The 20,082-nt window shown below is 42.4% G+C and overlaps 1 protein-coding gene across 20 annotated transcripts; it reads left to right on the top strand.

The window, feature by feature from the left end:
- Nucleotides 1-498: 498 nt before the first annotated feature.
- RNF6 (ring finger protein 6) lies at nt 499-19,215 on the top strand. Of its 20 annotated transcripts, XM_019936857.3 has the most exons (7): nt 506-758; nt 1,453-1,526; nt 3,106-3,316; nt 4,210-4,305; nt 7,769-7,887; nt 11,521-11,638; nt 12,808-19,215. In XM_019936857.3, exons 3-7 carry the CDS (start codon nt 3,124-3,126, stop codon nt 12,810-12,812), a joined length of 531 nt encoding a protein of 176 aa, XP_019792416.1. In that variant the 5' UTR covers nt 506-758; nt 1,453-1,526; nt 3,106-3,123; the 3' UTR covers nt 12,813-19,215. The 20 variants fall into 20 exon arrangements, with proteins under 20 accessions (XP_019792409.2, XP_073651081.1, XP_019792404.2 ...); XM_019936856.3 differs by lacking the exon at nt 12,808-19,215 and having other exon boundaries at nt 11,521-12,320; XM_019936859.3 differs by lacking the exon at nt 12,808-19,215 and having other exon boundaries at nt 508-758; nt 11,147-11,663.
- The last annotated feature ends 867 nt before the right edge of the window (nt 19,216-20,082 follow it).

Genomic DNA, 20,082 nt, shown 5'->3' with positions numbered 1-20,082 from the left:
AATGAATGAATGAACGAACGAACGAATGAAGAATCACAGCACGGTGAGCACGGTGCAATGATTAAATCTTCTAGAGGGTAGGGAAGTCGGGGAGCCTATACCAGGCTGGGCAGGGACTCAGTCAAGGTCGTAACTAGTGGTGAGGCGAGTTTGGTAAGCGTCACATCTCAGAAATAAAACCAGAGACACGACTGTGGGGAGGGGTTGTGGGTTCAAAGTGCATTCCTAGCGGGAATTCACTTTTTTCACTGAAACCCGAGTAGAGGCACTCGAGAATTGATTAGGGTTTGTAACTTCCGATTGGCAATAAGGGAAAGCGCCTGGGTGGTGAGCTACGTGGTACCCAGGCAGTCAAGGGACAAGAACAGACCGCTGGGTTGCACTCCAGCCCAAGTCGTCCTTGGGCCGCCGCACTCCGGCTGGAGAGGCGTCCACGTGACATCAGCGCTGGCGCGAGCGCCGAAACCCGGAACGCGGCACGCGGCATCCGGGATCCCGCCGGACGCAGTTTCCACTCGTACAGGCTAGCGCCCGGCGGCGGCTGAGCGTCTCCTGTCGCGCAGGGGGCGGCCCGGCCGTAGGGAGAGACGGGTGGGGCCTGCCGTCCCTCTCCAGAGCCTCCGCTCCGGCTGGACCGTCCCGCTGCAGCAGGCTCCTCTTCAGCAGACGAGCAGAGGGCGCAGCGGCCTCCGGAGGCGCGGATGCGAGCTCCGCCCGCCGCCCGGTCACAGCCTCCGGGGCCGCACGCTTCTCTCCAGGTAGCGGGAAGACGGCCAGGTCCCCGGCGTAGTGAGCTCGGGGGAAGCTCCGGGCCCTCCGCGGCTTCCGGGAGACGCGGGGACCGCAGGCCCTCCCTGGGCCCCGCCTCTCCTGATTGGCTACCTGCGGTCTAGATGCCCTGCCCTGGCCGGTGATTGGCTCCGAGGCCCCGCTGTCACTGGCTTCCTTGTGGGAATCTAGGTCGCTAAGGGACGCGTTACTCCAGGACCGGTTGGGGAGAGGTTGGTTGGGCACGAGTCCAGTTTGTTTATTGTACTGGGGGCCCTACCCCGGCGCGAGCTTCTGTCGCAACTTCCAGGAAGAGAACCAGTATCGGGACGGAGGGCAGGGGTGGCGAGCGAGTGAAGGTTTAGAAGTAAGCTGGAGGCCCCTAAGCCTGGCAACCCCCGAGTGGGAGCGGGGTGGGAAGGAAGGCCTTGAGAGAGGAGTTGTCATCCCAAGAGGGGTGACGGTGGAGGAAAGAAAGGCCTAGTTTCTGTTGTGGCAGAAACGGGCCGTGCGGGAGATTTCCATGACCTAATTGTTTGGGGATCTCATTTTTTAGGTGAGTTTCTAACAGAATCCACTGGAGATTTTGCTTTAACTTTACAGTAGAGTTGGGAGACGACTAGCCGTTCCTAGCCTTCAAAGAGGCAACTTATTGAATAATTCGACTCTCTTTTATCGCTTCAGATGGGCAGCTGTCAAAAAAAGCACAAACAGTGGAAGGATGGATACCATTGCATATATTAGAAGTATGTGGAAAGGCAAGTAAGGTATTCACGTGGATTTAATTGTGGTTAATTGCACGAGAAAATTACCACTTAAGGAGAAGCTCTTAAAGTTTTGAATAATATTAAAGTAGCTTGACTTTATGATAGGTTTCAGATATTTAAACTGTTTAATACAAAAAGCTTATTACTGCTGTACCTACCAAATATGCTCTTTGCTAATGATGGTCTAGTCCTAATTATTCTGAAAATGGAAAGAAATCTGTAGTTTTTGATAATGTTAATTTGCATGTGACTGGATAGTGCTACTAGATCTTTCCTTAAAAAAATGACATAGGGATCACTGTGAAAAAATCCTTTGAAGTTGTAATTTAATGTCAGAATGTGCATGAGAGTGGTTAGTTGCTAACTCATACAATAATTTAGACTTGTAGGCTAATTTCACTCTGTTTTTAAAGTAGTTTGCTTATTAAACACTGAGTCCTAGTTACCGAAGTTGCTTCCCTGGTCACCTAGTCATTCGATCCTGCAGCCTTTATTAAGTCATGTGCTGTATTACACATACCCTTTAGTGACATACCAGAAATTGTCAAGGAATGGTTTATTTCAGCCACAGAACACCCAGATTAGCTCTTGAAGGTAGACCTGGGCCCTACCCTGGAAAATTCTGACCTAGGATTGGGGGTGAGCTCTGGGCATCTGTAGTTTAAAACATTTCCTCAAGGGTGTTTGATGTGCATTCCCAGTTGAGAACTGTAGCTTTAACGACTTAGTAAATAGATGTGTTTAAGAAATTCTAAGATATTTATGAAACAATTACTTTCCTCCCTTGATTTCCTTATGGTTTAAAAGTAAACTTCTCAGGAATGACATTTCAGTATAATCCAAAAGCAGTGTTTGCCTAGCGAGGTCAGGAAGTTTCACTGGCACTCAGAGACCTCCGGGACTAACCATTCCAGGCTTAGGAACAAGGTTTCCTGTGGGGAAACCCAAAAGCTCTTACGTGCTTTTACAATCCCCAGAGCTGTGCACAGAGTGTTGTTTCCTGTTGGCTGTAAGAGAAATCAACTCCAGGTCTGTTCAGCTAAGTTATTTTTACCTCAGCAAAGTGCAGGGGGGGTAATATTACATTTATGAACTTTTTGGGGGAAGAATACCCTTACTGGAAATAAATGTAAATGATACCCTCTTGATACCCAATAGTCCTTTGCTTATGAAGTAAAGAACGTGCATAATGCAAGCTTAGAATTTGTATGGTAATGTGAAATACCCGGATATTTGGAACATCAGTGGGGGCTTTTGGGCCAACAGGAGAGTCAAAGACATAGAAAATGAGATAATCACTTTGATTTTCAGCTATGAGAAATGTGTGGTGAAACCAAATCCAATCTGACTTAGAGGATGGCTTTAGGCAAAGAAGTAGGTCCAATTGTGTTCTATCACCTAGGAGCTGCTATTCATTTTATATGTAAGTTCTTCACTGCAAGATTTGGCATATGAAGTATTTGAGTAGCGGACAGAATTTTAAAATGAAAATGAAAAAACGAAGTTAAAATATGAAGCCATGTGTAGTCCACGGCTAATACCTTGAATTTTGTATATACTGTTTGAACAGAAAGCCAGGAATCTCAGCATGAATTGGTCTAGATCTAGACCAGATGGTGGTGGTGAAGAAACCTCATCTCAAGACCAGAATCATCATGAAAACGAGAGAAGGTGGCAACAAGAGCGTCTCCACAGAGAAGAAGCCTATTATCAGTTTATTAATGATCTCAATGATGAAGATTACCGGCTAATGAGAGACCATAATCTTTTAGGCACCCCTGGTAAGAGATGGGTAAAAGAGGAAGTACCTTTTTCAGCATTATTAGAAGTTTCAAAATAAGGAGGGGTTTTTACCCCATCTTCGCTCTCTCAAAATATAGTGTACTGTTTTTGTGACCTTAAGAGCACTGTAACATAACAACATAGAAAGTCACTGGCTTACTTCTGTATTTTATAGGTAGGTAAGAACATTGAACATATAGCACTGTTACACAAGTGTCAAACCAACAGGTTAACATACATGATAGTGTCAGATACTTATGAAGTCCTATGTCTCTTAAGTAATATTTGTACAAATAAAATATTATTCATTTAAAACCTAATTCTAACTCATTTGAGGTCTTATCATTTACTTATTTATTTAGCTGAATTAATGACTCCCAAAAAGTTCAATGTGCTCCATTAATTTTTTACAAATTAATTTCACAGATGAACTAATTGAAACTGTACGCTTGTATATATTTGTGTGTTGCATATTTGCATTCTGTATACATATATAATGAAGGGCATTCATTACCCATATAATGAACTAGGTAGAATTCAAGTAAATACAGATTTGAAATTTTCTCTAGAAGTACTCCCTTCTTAATTTCTTTTTAACTCTGACGAAAATCCACAGAATTATAGCTTATAGGTTCTAAGTATATCAACTAGGAGCACTTCATTAATGATTCAAATTAAATCTTAATTTAAATAAAACATTAATAAATGAAACAACGAAAATGATGTGTATTTGCATGAATAAACGTTTTTTGTTGTCTTCAATTTATAGAACATGAAAACAATAGAATGTCTTCTACAGATTGCTAAAGATTAGTCTTACCCTTCATGAGTTTTCATAAAACTTAGTAATTTAAAGATTTTAACTTTAGTGGGCACTTTTCCATTGTTTTAGGAGAAATAACATCAGAAGAATTACAGCAACGTTTAGACGGAGTCAAGGAACAGCTAGCATCTCAGCCTGACTTGAGAAATGGGACAAACACCAGAGGTATTGTAGATTCCTTTCCATAAGGAACAGGTTTGATTGGAGTAATTGCAGAAATGAACTTACAGGACCTTGTACAATGTTTGTTTTTAGTGTTTTCCAGATTAAATGTGATAATCATTCAGGTAGTATTTACATATTATATGCTGAGCAGTATAGTTAGGTAATACAGGACAGGGGTTGCATATAAAGATGTCTTACACACTCATTGCCTTCAGGGAGCTCATGTGTATGAAATAGTATACAATTAATTACCAGCAGAGTTCTTTTTAATCTTAGACTTTACACACTACTGTTTTTTTTTAAGTAATATAACTAAACTTACCTTCTAAAAATTTATACAGAACAATACAGAAAGACTGAGTCAGGAAAACCTATTTTTGTTGCTTTGTTTTATTGGTTTTGTGTTGTGTCATTTTACTGAACAGACACTAAGTCATAATATAAGAAATTCTTATAAAAAAACAAATCGGGGCTTCCCTGGTGGCGCAGTGGTTTGGAGTCCGTCTGCCGATGCAGGGGACACGGGTTCGTGCCCCAGTCCGGGAAGATCCCACATGCCGCGGAGCAGCTGGGCCTGTGATCCATGGCCGCTGAGCCTGCACGTCCGGAGCCTGTGCTCCGCGACGGGAGAGGCCACAGCGGTGAGAGGCCCGTGGACCGCAAAACAACAAAACAAAACAAAAAAAAACAAATTACTTGTAAAAAAACAAAATTCAAACTAAACAGAAGTGTATAGAGTTAAAAGTAAAGCCAACTTTAAGGTCCCTCTTACCAGTTCTACTTCCTTCTCCAGAGGTGTTCGTTAGTAGTGGTTTCACATATTACATCAGGATCATGGTATTGGTTAGGGTGAAGACTATTAAACACCCCAAACGCATCGGCTGATGAGATGGAAGTTTACTTCCGTTTTGTGCTCAGTCCAGGGCAGACACACGTCAATCCATAAAGCCTTCTGGGACCCACGCAGCCAGCACAGTGCTTCTACAACTGTGCTGTCCAGTGCGGTAGCTACCGGCCACATGGGCCTATTTAAATTTAATAAAATTGAAAATTCAGTTCCTCAGGCACATTAGCCACATTCAAGTGTTTAATAGTCCCCTGTGGCTAGTGGCTTCTGTACTGGACGGCACAGGTACAGAACATCTCCACTGTTGCAGAAAGGTTCACTGGGCACTGACTGCTGCTCCAGGTATGGTTTGCATGATCAAGCTAAGTCACAGCCACTTCTAGGTTCCAGCTGGCAGTTCCAGGTTCCAGGAGAAGGCCCAGGCCCCTGCCCGGAAATGAGCTCTCTCACTTCTACTCCCGTTCCATTGATGAGAACTTAGTCCCGTGGCCACACCCAGATGCCAGGTTGTTCACAGGACACTGCAGTGCATTTCCAGTGGAAGAATGGGGTGACGGATTTTGTGAGACATGAGTGACCTCTTTCACACACTGCCATCACTATATTCTAGTAATTAAAGAAAGAAGTGGCATCTGGAATGACTTCATGTTTACCTGCCCTTTACTTATATCTTTTTGCAAATTAAAATGGAAAGTGGATGTTAACCTTTTTCTTCTTTGTGTTTAGATATGCAAATTGTACTATATTGGTATAGCTGGTAATACTGGCCCTTTGAATATGTTTTGATGGAGAATGTACTCGTCACGTGTGCAGTAGCTTATACCTTTAGAATGTGGCTGCGGTTGCTGTCTTTATTGATGCCAGCAGCTGATTAACAGGTTTAACTTTAATATTTAAAAAAGTTTTTTATGAGAGATTGCAGTAATGAAATAAAATCAAAGCAGACTCATTTAACAACTGTTTTTGAGAAGAGCGAACTTGGTAAAGTCTGTGTAGTTAATGTGCATTAGAATGCTTTTCACTGAGTTTTGTACTTTATATAATCCACTGGTTAAAATGGAAAACTTAAAGCTTCCCACAGTAGCACTATCATACTCAAAGAAGTTTATTAGGGGCACATTTCTTTCTTTCTTTCTTTTTTTAAATGTGTATATGTTTTAAATTTTATTTTATTTTTGGCTGCGTTGGGTCTTCGTTGCTGTGTGTGGGCTTTCTCTGGTTGCAGTGAGCGGAGGCTGCTCTTCGTTGTGGTGCGCAGGCTTCTCATTGCGGTGGCTTCTCTTGTTGCGGAGCACGGGCTCTAGGTGCACGGGCTTCAGTAGTTGTGGCTCACAGGCTCAGTAGTTGTGGCTCGCGGGCTCTAGAGCGCAGGCTCAGTAGTTGTGGTGCACAGGCTTAACTGCTCCGCGGCATGTGGGATCTTCCTGGACCAGGGATCAGATCCGTGTCCCCTGCATTAGCAGGTGGATTCTTAACCAGTGCGCCACCAGGGAAGTCCCAGGGCACATTTATTTCTAAATCGATTCATTCAACAATATTAATTGAGAGTCTGATTTGTCCCAAATACTGTTGTAGAGGTTGGGGATTTAACAGTGAGTAAAATAAGGCAAAACTCATTGTCTTCATGCAGCTCATGTTCTAAATGAACAGAAAATGTATTTTATTGTATTATATATAATGGCTAACATTTATTGAGTGCCTCCTATGTGCCAGATATTATACTAATCATTTTATATACAGTGTCTTATTTTATCCTCATGATAATCCTTTGACATCTGTACTATTATTATCAAGTTTACAGATAAGGATTTAGCCAGAGAACTTAAGTAACATGCCTGAAGTCTCCTATCCTCACATGAAGATATGATGTGGTTCTAACATTTTACTCATGAAGCCATATTTCTTGACTTATACATTTTGGGCAGTTTCTGAGAAATAGGATAAAATTCTTAAGGTTGCCAAAAATACCTAATTGCAAAAAAGATTGAGTTACCTTTACCAAAGAATTCTAAAAATTCAAGATAAATTATACATAAGTTTTGCCACTGTATTTTATTGATACTGCCATATGAATAACGCAATTTTTAAAATTTTTATTTAGTTGCAGCGGGTCTTAGTTGTGGCAGGTGGGCTCCATAGTTGTGGCATGCGAACTCTTAGTTGCAGCATGCATGTGGGATCTAGTTCCCTGACCAGGGATCAAACCCAGGCCCCCAGCGTTGGGAGCGTGGAGTCTTATCCACTGTGCCACCAGGGAAGTCCCAATAAAGCAATTTAAATGTACAGTTTTGATACTGGATATATTTTTCATTTGCCTTAATATTTTGCCAATAACAGGCATATAGAAAGCAAGAGTGAGGATTTCTTCACACCTTTGCACAAATAGTATTTAAAATTTTATAATTTTGATACAGTGTGTATTATAGTATGCTTATAGTATACACCTTTCTTTTAGAAAGTTCAGCTTTTTGGCCATTTTTCATTCATTAAAATGCACAGATGTTCTTAATTATATTTTTAATTTAATAAAAACGTAGTTTATCTTACAAGCTTTCAATAAAGATCTAAAGATAGATTTTAGGAATTGATGTTAAGTTGATTTGGTTTGCTTTCCAGACTCAGGGGTCCCTCGAGAAAGTTCAAATGAAGAGTCTCTGCTGGAATGGCTCAACACCTTTCGTCGCACGGGAAACGCAACTCGAAGTGGACAGAATGGGAACCAGACTTGGAGAGCTGTGAGTCGAACAAACCCACACAGTGGAGAGTTCCAATTTTGTCTGGAAATCCACATAAATCACGAGAATAGAGGATTTGAAATGGACGGCGAAGATTATGTGGGCGTTCCACTTTCAGATGTTAGCCAAGGTCACACCACAGATGGGCCACAGAGATCAAGTAGCCCTGTGGCCAGGCGAACCAGGAGCCAAGCCGCAGGGGCTCTCAGTGGTAGTAGTGCCAGCGTTCCGAGAACTAGGCTTGGATCGAGGGGGCGGAGTTCAGTAGAAGGATCTTTGTCAGCATTGGGTAGATTAAGAAATGGAATTGGGGGGGCAGTTGGCACCCCTAGAACTGGTGCTGCACGCACTAATCCATCAGGTGGTAGTGAACTCAGGCAAAGGGAGGGGCAGCGATTTGGAGCAGCCCATGTTTGGGAAAATGGGGCTAGAACTAATGTCACAGTGAGGAATACAAACCAAAGATTAGAGCCAATAAGATTACGGTCTACTTTCAATAGCCGAAGCCGGTCACCGATTCAGAGGCAAAGTGGCACTGTTTATCACAGTTCACAAAGGGAAAGTAGACCTTTTCAGCAAACTAGTAGGCGGTCTGTTAGGAGGAGAGGTATAACTCGTGTCTTTCTAGAGCAAGGCCGAGAAGGCAGAGGTACCGCATATACTCCATTCTCTAACTCAAGACTTGTGTCAAGAATCACAGTAGAAGAAGAAGAGTCCAGCAGGTCCTCCACTGCTGCACGACGACACCCAACAATCACACTGGACCTTCAAGTGAGAAGGGTTCGTCCTGGAGAAAGCAGAGACTGGGACAGTATTGCAAATAGAACTCGATCCAGGGTGGGGCTGGCAGCAAACACAGTCACTATCGAAAGCAGTAGTGGGGGCTTTCGGCGCACCATCTCTCGTTTAGAGCGCTCAGGTATGCGAACCTACGTTAGTACCATAACTGTTCCTCTTCGTAGGATTTCTGAGAATGAGCTCGCTGAACAATCATCAGTGGCTCTTCGATCAGTTTTAAGGCAGATCATGACTGGATTTGGAGAACTGAGTTCTCTAATGGAGGCCGAATCGGAGTCAGAGGCGCAGAGAAGTGGTCAGCGTCGGCCAGAGACACACTCAGAAGTGAGTCTCCTCGGTGAGGCCGTCAGCCAGCACAGGGGAGGGTCCCCCCAAGGCAGGTGGACCCGAGAAGACAGCCCTGACACCCCGCCTCGTGCCCCACACAGAGGTGGCAGGCGGTCGCAAAATTCAAGTAACTTGGTGGAAACTGGCACCCTACCTATCCTTCGCCTCGCTCACTTCTTGCTTAATGAAGGGGAGGATGATGACCGCATGCGTGGTTTAACCAAAGAGCAGATTGACAATCTTTCCACCCGGAGCTATGAGCACAGCAGTATCGATAGCGAACGAGGGAAAATCTGTAGCGTTTGCATCAGCGACTACGTAACTGGAAACAAGCTCAGGCAGTTACCTTGCATGCATGAATTTCACATCCACTGTATCGACCGGTGGCTCTCAGAGAATTGCACGTGTCCTATCTGTCGGCAGCCTGTCTTAGGGTCCAGTACAGCAAACAACGGGTGACATGCTGGATCCAGTCAAATGTTGCATCTTAGTAGAGCTGAGTATTCAGGCGTTCTTTTGTTGAATTATTTGTGATGAGCTAACCAGGATGAAAAATAACAGATGATTATAGTTTGAACTATTTTTTTGTGTGCTTTTTTAACTTGTTAAAAAGAGAAAATTTATAGAAAATTTAAAATGCAAATGTTAAATTATCCTAAAGTACAGAATAGTTAATATTGCTAGAACCAAATAACTTTTAAAATGTTTTTATTTTGGTAATTTTGTCATGCTAAGCACTTTTGTATCTGCACAACTCAGTAGGTTACAAATCAATATTCTTTTTCTGAGAAGTCCAGCAGATTTTGCTTGGACTTTCAGGCTTCGTACCATGTCCAGACATTGGTGTCTAAATAAGCCTTTCTTTAACTTTTTATTCTAAGGACAGTATCTTTTCATGAAAGAATATTTGGCTGAATGTTTGCTAAATGCATTAAAGTTACTTGAAATATTAAATTTAATATGCAGCATATCACATGTGTATATATAGGTATATAATTTTAAGGTTAACGTATTCAGTCTAAAAACTACCAGTTTGGTTCTTATTTTAAACTGTTGGGCTATTACTGCATATGGCACAATGTTTAATACTTACAGGATCATCTCTGGGAGGAAGTAGATTAAGATATTTAAAAATAGACATAATTTATGAAGCGTCTCTGACAATCTGACTTATTAGACAGCAAGCAATATATGACACTGAACAAGTATTTCTTTTTTCAGAAATGGAACGTGGACATTTTAGAACATACAGGTTATTTAACTTGAGTTCTACCTTTTTGTGACCTTTTTGAAAGTGCAAACAATTTTTTGGATTACATTAAGTAAGATATACAATATGCATGGTTTTCAAATTTAGTTTAAAATCTAAAAACAAGGGTCTATAAAGAATCAAATGCATAGATAATATGTTAAGTTCAATTGGAGACCAAAAAACTCCAAATGAAACAATAACAACAACAGCAAAAAAAGTTAAGAGAATGTAGACTTTAAAACACAAAGTATGCATTGAAGATCTGTTTCTACCAATAAATATTAAAATGTGTCAACTGTTCTTCTCTATTGGTCCACCGTGGTTTATTCACTGAAAGAAGTAGTTATTTCGCACTAACTCGATGCCAGGCAGTGTTACTGGTGTAGAGGATTCAGTAGAGGACAAAGTCCCTGTCTTCATGGGAAAGACATACTTGCTCTTAGAAAATTGGAAATCAAGCAATACAATGAGTTATTGTTCTGACTTTGATGTTTGCTTATGAATAAATGACATAGTTTGCTATGGTGATACCACTTGGACAAAATCGCAAGAACAAATACCTCAAGGCCGATTCTGTGAAATTTAGGTATATCTCAAGGTTTAGTTTTTGTTTCCAATTAGTGATTATATGTAGTTCGTTCAGTAAGATGCATGCACAGGACTTGTTAGGGGGTGCATTTAGCCCGTGGAGTGAGAGGTTTTAGTAAAGGTGGTGACTTTGTTTGGAGTAAACGGTTTCTGTAGGTCACATATGGGACATAGGACTGGGGAGTTTGATTTGAAGGCTTAGATACCAGACTTACGGGAATTTTGCTCTACAGAGTCTAGATGGCTCTTGATAAATCGTATTGGCGAAGGGTAAGATCACTTTTCATGTTTCAGGAAGATTGGTGCGGTGCAGTGTGCAGAACGCGGTGGAGTGGAGAGAGATGGGAAGCAAGAAACCAATAAAGGAAATATTATGATCAATTTTTACTATCAATTATCATCATCATCAGTTATTATCTAACCTAGGTTGATGGAAGTGAAACTGGAAAGAAAGAAAAGGGCATAAAAATGTTGAAAAAAAGAAGACATTGTTTGGTTTCTAGTTCACTGTGAGGAGGTGGGAGAGTCATGTGTTCACAGGTGGAGAATCTCTGAGTGGAGGAGGGCGGACAAGTTACAAGCTCGGCCAGTGTAGACATTGACCTGAAATGGAGCCGTATTCATGTATCCATCACACTCACTTTTGTGGCACCATTTGTCCCCAATAGGACAAGAGACTAAATCCAGCAGTTACTGCTCATATGGAACCTTCCTCAGGAAGTTCTACCTCCCCTGGTTTGAGCAGTTCGGAAAATCAAGAGGAAAACAAAAGGGGAAATGAACAAAGTAAGGATAAAGAAGAGAAAAAAGCACGTTGATCCTCAGTCGTTTGCAAGACATGGGAGGACCAGCACGTGAAGGGATTCCCGAGTAGTCACTGGAAGTAGAATTGGATTGTGCACTGTATGGAAACGTCCCTGAAAGCAGCAGGAAAGCCTAATGAATTTGGTAGATGGGTACCCTAGTTGGGAACAAAGAAGTGTTTTCTTTAATATTTTCATTCATCTCCCAGTAAACAAGGCTGATGACAAACACAAAGGCTCATTGTCTATTTATAGCATCTACTCAGCAAGGATTGTACCCTTTGAGCTTCCAATAAAGAAAGGAACAAATCATTTAAATTCTTCATTTGGGGGCTTCCCTGGTGGCGCAGTGGTTAAGAATCTGCCTGCCATTGCAGAGCCCTGGTCCGGGAAGATCGCACATGCCACGGAGCAACTAAGCCCGTGCGCCACAACTACTGAGCCTGCGCTCTAGAGCCTGTGAGCCACAACCACTGAGCCCATGTGCCACAAGTACTGAAGCCCACACGCCTAGAGCCCATGCTCTGCAGCAAGAGAAGCCACTTTAATGAGAAGCCCACGCACCGCAACGAAGAGTAGCCCCCGTTCTCCACAGCTAGAGAAAGCCCGCGTGCAGTAACGGAGACCCAACGCAGCCAAAAATAAAATAAATTTATAAAAAAAAATTCTTCATTTGACTCTTTTCCATGACATGTCCTTAGAGCTTGTTCTATATAGTGTGGCTGTCTTGTGAACTTCTGTTTCTAAACTGTCAGCTTCCTAGCTGCCTTCCTACGTATTACATCCTTTTACCCTCTTTTTCTTGTATCTCAGAGTTTTATAATTTCGACTAGCATTGTTACGACTTGATTATCTTTCACTCTTAGGTTGTGTTTCTTTCAGTCTTTAACATGAATTCCTAGTTTAAATCTCCCATGCTCTCCTTGAAATATTATTGCCACTTAACATGGTAGGAGGCAGAGTTAGAGAGTCAGTCACAGGACCATTTGCCTCCAAAGCCTGTGCTCTTTCCACTACCCTGCATCCTGGAGAAGCTGAAATGCTTTGGGAAGTTTTCAGCCTAACTCCTTCCCAAAGATACTTGTCTAATTTTGTAACTTTGTTATATCATGTGTTTGTTTCCATGTGCAAATACACCTTTTCTTTCCCAAGAATGAAAAGAGAAGGACCACTCCTGAAAGATATCAAACAGAATCTATACTATGAGGATGAATCCAGCAAAGAGATGAATGAGGCATCTGAAGATGCTGTGTTAAGGTCAGAGTTAAGAAGCTGTCTGAGGCCTTTCCGTGAATATTTCTCCCAGACAAGAACTTACAGTGAACTTCTCATCTTCCTACATGTCTCCATTTGAATAACCTCTGGCCAGAGGAGGAAGAAATGGTGTAGAAATAGGAGCCCATGTGAAGTGGGTGGTTGTTACCTTTGCAGTGGCAGCCGACTCCTGTAGGGTCTCTCCCTCAACCTTGTATGACTCTGGCAATCAGAGACCTGGGATATCTCTCAGCACAGATGCACAGATTTCCCAGGAAGCCAGAGCCATCTCTCATCGAGGGGGCCAAATGTTCCATGTTCCAGAGGACATGACTGAGTGGCAGTGGTGCTCGTTTCCTTGATGTCGTCAGACAGGTTGGGGGTGCTTTTCAGTGACTGAGTGTATTAGGCCCCGATGTATCTGCCCTTGTGATAACTGGGGATCCATAAATACTTACAGCAAGTATGTTTGTTGTTTTATTTTGAGCATTACATCTCTGAAGACTCTTGAGTTGGCCCCTATAGTTTTCTTTCTCTTTTTTCATTTTTAAAAAAACAACAGTCACACTTCTGGAAACTCAACACTTTCAGACGTATTTTTCCTCTATTAATGTCTCATTTGAAGACAATTACATATTTAATCACAAAATGTTCCTACTTGACTATAATCCAACTGTCTTCTGTGCAGCTTCAGACATGTTCACATTCTTCCCGGTGGGAGACGGTCCAAGGTCACGTGTAGCTTCTGTAGTGTGAAGTGACACAATTTTGAGTTCAGGTTCTCTGGATGGTGTCCGTTCTTCCGTTAGCTTGGATTTGATAATAAGCGCTTTTTTTTAAATTTATTTATTTATTGTTGGCTGCGTTGGGTCTTCGTTGCTGCGCGCGGGCTTTCTCTAGTGCATTAGCTTGGATTTGATCAGGTTTAATTTCAACTCCTCACCATCCAGCTTATGGGATAAATGATCCATGTAGCTTGTATCTACCTGCTAGAGTGAAGTGGAATCAAGGTCAAACTAGAAAGGGGGAAGGACGTGTCCCTGAGCACATCGATTGCTGGTGCAGAATATACACCAGGCCTTGCTGAGCAAGCTTAGTAGGATGAATGACAGAAATGGTCTCATGGCATCTCTTTGCTGCCTCACTTAGCTGGACGTGTTTGGTCAGCCAATACGGCTGGTTCAGGTCCTGAGTCGGGGCCCCTTCAGAGAGGCCCCGAGGGAGGAGTTCCCTGTTGGCGCTGGTGGCGGCACCAGTGAAGGCAGGGGCGGGAGGGTTTGAGGGGTGCTGGTGAGCACGTTTGATATGCGTGCTTGGTTCGGGAACTGCTGCAATATTGAACAGTCATAACTCTGTGGAAGGGGCTGAGGCTTTTGTGACAGTGCAGCTTCCTTAAAACTTTAATTAGATCCTTAACAACTTCATTTGGGGTCTTGCATCCAATGCCAGAAATCTTGTCTTATCCTTGATTTGCTTGGGGGAATAGCCATGGCCGGAACACCTTAGGTTTTTGTTTGTTTGTTTTTCGAATTTTGTTAGGAGTATCCTTCTATGGCTCTAAATCTTAGTTAAATAAGGTATTGTTTCTGGCATAGCCGGGAGCCTTTCGTTAATCTTCCCTTGACCCTTTGCTGCATTTCAGACCAGTGTGCCTTACAATCGGAGGGCACCATCTTCATTTTCGTCTGCAGGATGAGGCAACGGGACCATTGCACTCTGACCAGCTGGGGTCAGGTCATGTGGCCGGTCCACTGCAACCATGTAGATTGTGAGGGGATCAATTCCATTCTAATTCCCAGCACTGAATTACCTGGTGTTCCTGACAACTCCCTGTGTTGGAGTTTCCTGAGACCACTTCCAGGTTAGTGGTTGGCTAGGACTCAGGACTCAGCATACGGTCGTGCTTACAGCTCAGATATATTACAGGGGAAGAAGGCAAAGCACAGTCAGCAAAGGGAAAAGGCACATAGGACAAAGTCTGGAGGAAGCCAGGCCAGCTTCCAAGACTCCTGTCCCCGTGGAGTCACACAGACGTACTTAGTTACTCCAGCATCGAATGTGACCATGTGGGAGAAATGTTGTCTCCCACAGAAGCTCATCACTGACTCAGTGGCCGAGATTTATTGAGGGCTGGGCGTGTAGGCATCCTCTGCCTGGCGCGTACTAAAATTCCAAGTTCCTGGAAGGGAAGCAGGTGTTCAGCATAAACCAGATGATTTGCACAGATAGTTCAGGACCATCGAGACATGCCTGTCAGGGAACAGTGGGGACACCCCCAAGTCAAGTTCCTGGATGCTAGCCAAGGGCCAACCTTGCACACAGGGCTTTCCGAGGACGTCTGAGGCTTCTACGTGAATTCTTCTCTGCACACTCCTGCATCACATCTCCATCTCTAGCTCAGAACATTCTCCTGTACTCCAGGACCGCATTTTGACAGCCTTGGTTAACGTCTGCTAGGCTGGCCCTTTGGAACCTGAGGGTTAGTATATTCAGAACTGAAATAATCTTCATCCAGAGTGTTACTCACTTTCTTTTTCTGAGCTCAATGCCTCTGCCATTCACCAGTTCAATGAAGGCAGGAACGTCTGATCCCCTTCCCCTGTGGGGAGGTCAGGTGGCACTGGCTTGCTGAGGATGGTTCCAAGGGGTCAGAATGAACCTCCGCCTCATGGCTGTGAGTGCAGAGTCAAAGTTCAAGTACAAAATTGTGATCAATACACTGATAAGCCTGATAAGAGGTGGAGAACTGGGTTTAAATAGGGTGTCAGAACAGGAGGGATTGGAGAGACGGTCAAAAACCAGGAGGAATTAGTCCAATCCGATGAATGGGAGAGTGATCAGGAAAAATCCCTCCGATGGTGGCTGTTCCCGTAGCTGGTTGGTTGCTTGCCTTGAGTTGGTGTATGTTTGACGGGGAGTCAAGCACTAAAGAAAGGGCTGAGAAGGGGATAAGAGGATTTATCCCCTCTTATGAGAGGGGATAAAGAGATTCCTGAGAAAGAGGATTCCTGCCTCTTTCCTCACATCCAGTTGAGCAGCCTGCGTCCTTTGGAATCCTCATCGTCTCCTTCCCATTGTGTCAGGTCAACGAGGGCCGTGCTCGTGTCCCACGTCACCCCGTACGTGGCGGCAACCCCCCTGCAGTCTCTCAGGGCAGTCCTTCCACAGGCTCATTCGGGTGCGTCCCATGTCCACGTCCCCAGCTGTCTCCCTTACGTCCTCACTGTTCTCACAATAACATATAAGATCTTTATATTTTTGGCCTCTGCCTACCTTTCGCAACTTCATTTTCTACCATTTAGGGTGCCTCTTGGGGTCCTCACCTTGCCCTTCGCACTTCCAAGTTTGTGGCCGTGCTGTTCTCTCTTCCTGTGATGGCCTTTCTGGTTAACTCCTGTTTATCCTTCGACTCTCACCTCCAGCATCGCTTCTGCAAATGCTCCTCTTGTCCTGTCTCCAGGGCACAGCAGACACGAGGTCTGGGACCCGCACTACTTCTTAGGGGCCCATGAAAATGTTTTAATTTCTTTTAAAATCATCAAAATATATACGTATATGTAACTATGATGTAACCTGTATCACATTTATCATTATACCAACACAGCAGTAGAATATAATTTTGACATTTTTTATGGAGGAAGGGGCCAAGGTAAAAGCGCCGAGAATCATGTCATCCCCCACGTAGGAGCTTCGGCTACACTCTGTCTTCCCCTGAGAACCGTGAGCTTCTTGAAGTCATCCTCAGCCCCTAGCATGAGGCCAGGTACACAACAGGTCACTCTATGTATTTAATAAGTAATGGATAAAAGTTTGGGTATGTAGGTAGACGCTGGCTTACAAATAGCTTGTATCAGTACATTAAAAGTTGTTGGTAAGATTTTCTTTTGGAAATTCAGAATACATTTACCATGGAAATAATACCACACGTTTGTACTTTGAGGCAAGAGGAAAAGGCTTCTGTTCCAGGCCAGCCCACAAAAATTTACATTACTCAGAGAAGTGTCTATTTAGGTCAAGAAAAATCTCAAATAAACCATCTAACCCTACACCGAGATCAACTAGAGAAAGAAGAACAAAGAAAACCCAAAGTCAGTAAAAGGGAAGAAATCATAAAGATCAAAGCAGAAATAAATGAAATAGAAACAAAGAAAACAATAGCAAAGATCAATAAAACTAAAAGCTGGTTCTCTGAGAAGATAAACAAAATTGATAAACACTTAGCCAGACTCATCAAGAATAAAAAGGGAGAGAACACAAATCAATAAACTTAGGAATGAAAAACGAGAAATCACAACTGACACCACAGAAATACAAAGGATTATAAGAGACTACTACAAACACTTATATGCCAGTAAAATGGACAACCACGAAGAAATGGACAAATTCTTGGAAAGGTACAATTTTCCAAGACTGAACCAGGAAGAATTAGGAAATATAAACAGATCTTTCACAAGTAATGAAATTGAAACCGTAATTAAAAATCTTGCAACAAACAAAAGTCCAGGACCAGACGGCTTCACAAGCGAATTCTATCAAACATTTAGAGAAGAGCTAACACCGATCCTTCTCAAACTCTTCCAAAACACTGCAGAGGGAGGAACACTCCCAAATTCATTCTACGAAACCACCATCACCCTGATACCAAAACCAGAAAAAGATATCACAAAAAAAGAAGAGCATTGACCAATATCACTGATGAACATAGAGGCAAAAATCCTGAACAAAATACTAGCAAACAGAATCCAACAACACATTAAAAGGGTCATACACCATGACCAAAGGGGATTTATCCCAGGGATGCAAGGATTCTTCAATATATGCAAATCAATCAATGGGATACACCACATTAACAAATTAAGGAATCAAAACCATATGATCATCTCAATTGATGCAGAAAATGCTTTTGACAATATCAACACCCATTTATGATAAAAACTTTCCAGAAAATGGGCATAGAGGGAAACTACCTCAACATAATATAGGCCATATGTGACAAACCTACAGCAAACATCATACTCAATGGTGAAAAACTGAAAGCATTTCCACTAAGATCAGGAAAAAGACAAGGATGTCTACTCTCGCCACTCTTATTCAACATAGTTTTGGAAGTCCTAGCCACAGCAATCAGAGAAGAAAAAGAAATAAAAGGAATACAAATTGGAAAAGAAGAAGTAAAACTATCACTGTTTGCAGATGACATGATACTATAAATAGAAAATGCTAAAGATGCCACATGAAAACTACTAGAACTAATCAATGAATTTGGTAAGGTTGCAGGATACAAAATTAATGCACAGGAATCTCTGGCATTCCTATACACCACCAACGAAAAATCAGAAAGAGAAATTAAGGAAACACTCCCACTTACCATTGCAACAAAAAGAATAAAATACCTAGGAATAAACCTGCCTTAGGAGGCTAAAGACTTGTACTCAGAAAGCTATAAAACACTGATGAGAGAAATCAAAGATGACATAAACAGATGGAGAAATACACCATCTGTTGGAAGAATCAATATTGTGAAAATGACTATACTACCCAAAGTAATCTACAGATTCAGTGCAATCCCTATCAAACTACCAATGGCATTCTTAACAGAATTAGAACAAAAAATTTTACAATTCGTATGGAAACACGAAAGACCCCAAATAGCCAAAGCAATCTTGAGAAAGAAAAACAGAGTTGGAGGAATCAGGCTCCCTGACTTCAAACTATATCACAAAGCTACAGTAGTCAAGACAGTATGGTACTGTCACAAAAACAGAAATATAGATCAATGGTACAGGATAGAATGCCCAGAGATAAACCCATGCACATATGGTCACCTAATTTATGACAAAGGAGGAAAGAGCATACAATGGAGAAAAGACAGCCTCTTCAATAAGTGGTGCTGGGAAAACTGGACAGCTACATGTAAAAGAATGAAATTAGAACACTACCTAACACCATACATAAAAATAAACTCCAGGTGGAATAAAGACCTAAATGTAAGACCAGACATTATAAAACTCTTAGAGGAAAACAGGAAAATCACTCTTTGACATAAACCACAGCAAGATCTTTTTTGACCCACCTCCTAGAGTAATGGAAATAAACACAAAAATAAACAAATGGGACCTAATTAAACGTCAAAGCTTTTGCACAGCAAAGGAACCATAAACAAGACAAAAAGACAATCCTCAGAATGGGAGAAAATATTTTCAAATGAAACAACAGACAAAGGATTCATCTCCAAAATATACAAACAGGGCTTCCCTGGTGGCGCAGTGGTTGAGAGTCCGCCTGCCGATGCAGGGAACATGGGTCCGGTCAGGAAGATCCCACGTGCCGCGGAGCGGCTGGGCCCGTGAGCCATGGCCGCGTCCGGAGCCTGTGCTCCGCAATGGGAGAGGCCACAGCAGTGAGAGGCCCACGTACCGCAAAAAAAAATAAATAAAATAAAATTGGGAGAAGACCTAAATAGACATTTCACCAAAGAAGACATACAGATGGCCAAGAGGCACATGAAAAGATGCTCAACATCACTAATTATTAGAGAAATGCAAGTCAAAACTACAATGAGGTATCACCTCACACCTGTCAGAATGGCCATTATCAAAAACATCTAGAAACAATAAATGCTGGAAAGGGTGTGGTGAAAGTGAACCCTCCTGCACTGTTGTTGGGAATGTAAATTGATACAAGCATGTGAAAACAGTATGGCGTTTCCTTAAAAAACTAAAAATAGATCTACCATATGACCCAGCAATCCCACTACTGGGCATATACCCTGAGAAAACCATAATTCAAATAGAGACAGGTACCACAGTGTTCATTGCAGCACTGTTTACAATAGCTAGGACATGGAACCAACCTAAATGTCCATCGACAGATGAATGGATAAAAAAGATGTGGCACATATATACAATGGAATATTACTCAGCCATAGAAAGAAACGAAATTGAGTTATTTGTAGTGAGGTGGATGGACCTAGAGTCTGTCATACAGAGTGAAGACAGAAAGAGAAAAACAAATACCATATGCTAACGCATATGTATGGAATCTTAAAAAAAAAAAAAAGGTACTGATGAACCTAGTGGCAGGGCAGGAATAAAGACGTAGACATAGAGAATGGACTTGAGGACATGGGGGGTGTGGGGGAAGCTGGGGCGAAGTGATAGTAGCATGGACATA

The sequence above is a fragment of the Tursiops truncatus genome, chromosome 18 (assembly GCF_011762595.2).
Source record: "Tursiops truncatus isolate mTurTru1 chromosome 18, mTurTru1.mat.Y, whole genome shotgun sequence".
In the NCBI taxonomy this organism is placed as follows: Eukaryota; Metazoa; Chordata; class Mammalia; order Artiodactyla; family Delphinidae; genus Tursiops; species Tursiops truncatus.
The sequence above is the reverse complement of the archived record's forward strand: the minus strand, read 5'-3'. Positions and strand labels throughout refer to the sequence as shown.

Excerpts from the sequence above, each read along its gene's own strand:
- RNF6 (XM_019936850.3), top strand. The coding sequence starts at position 3,124 with ATGAATTGGTCTAGATCTAGACCAGATGGTGGTGGTGAAGAAACCTCA. Across the intron at positions 3,317-4,209 it reads TAATCTTTTAGGCACCCCTG|GAGAAATAACATCAGAAGAA; the intron begins GTAAGAGATGGG and ends CCATTGTTTTAG. Across the intron at positions 4,306-7,768 it reads AAATGGGACAAACACCAGAG|ACTCAGGGGTCCCTCGAGAA; the intron begins GTATTGTAGATT and ends TTTGCTTTCCAG.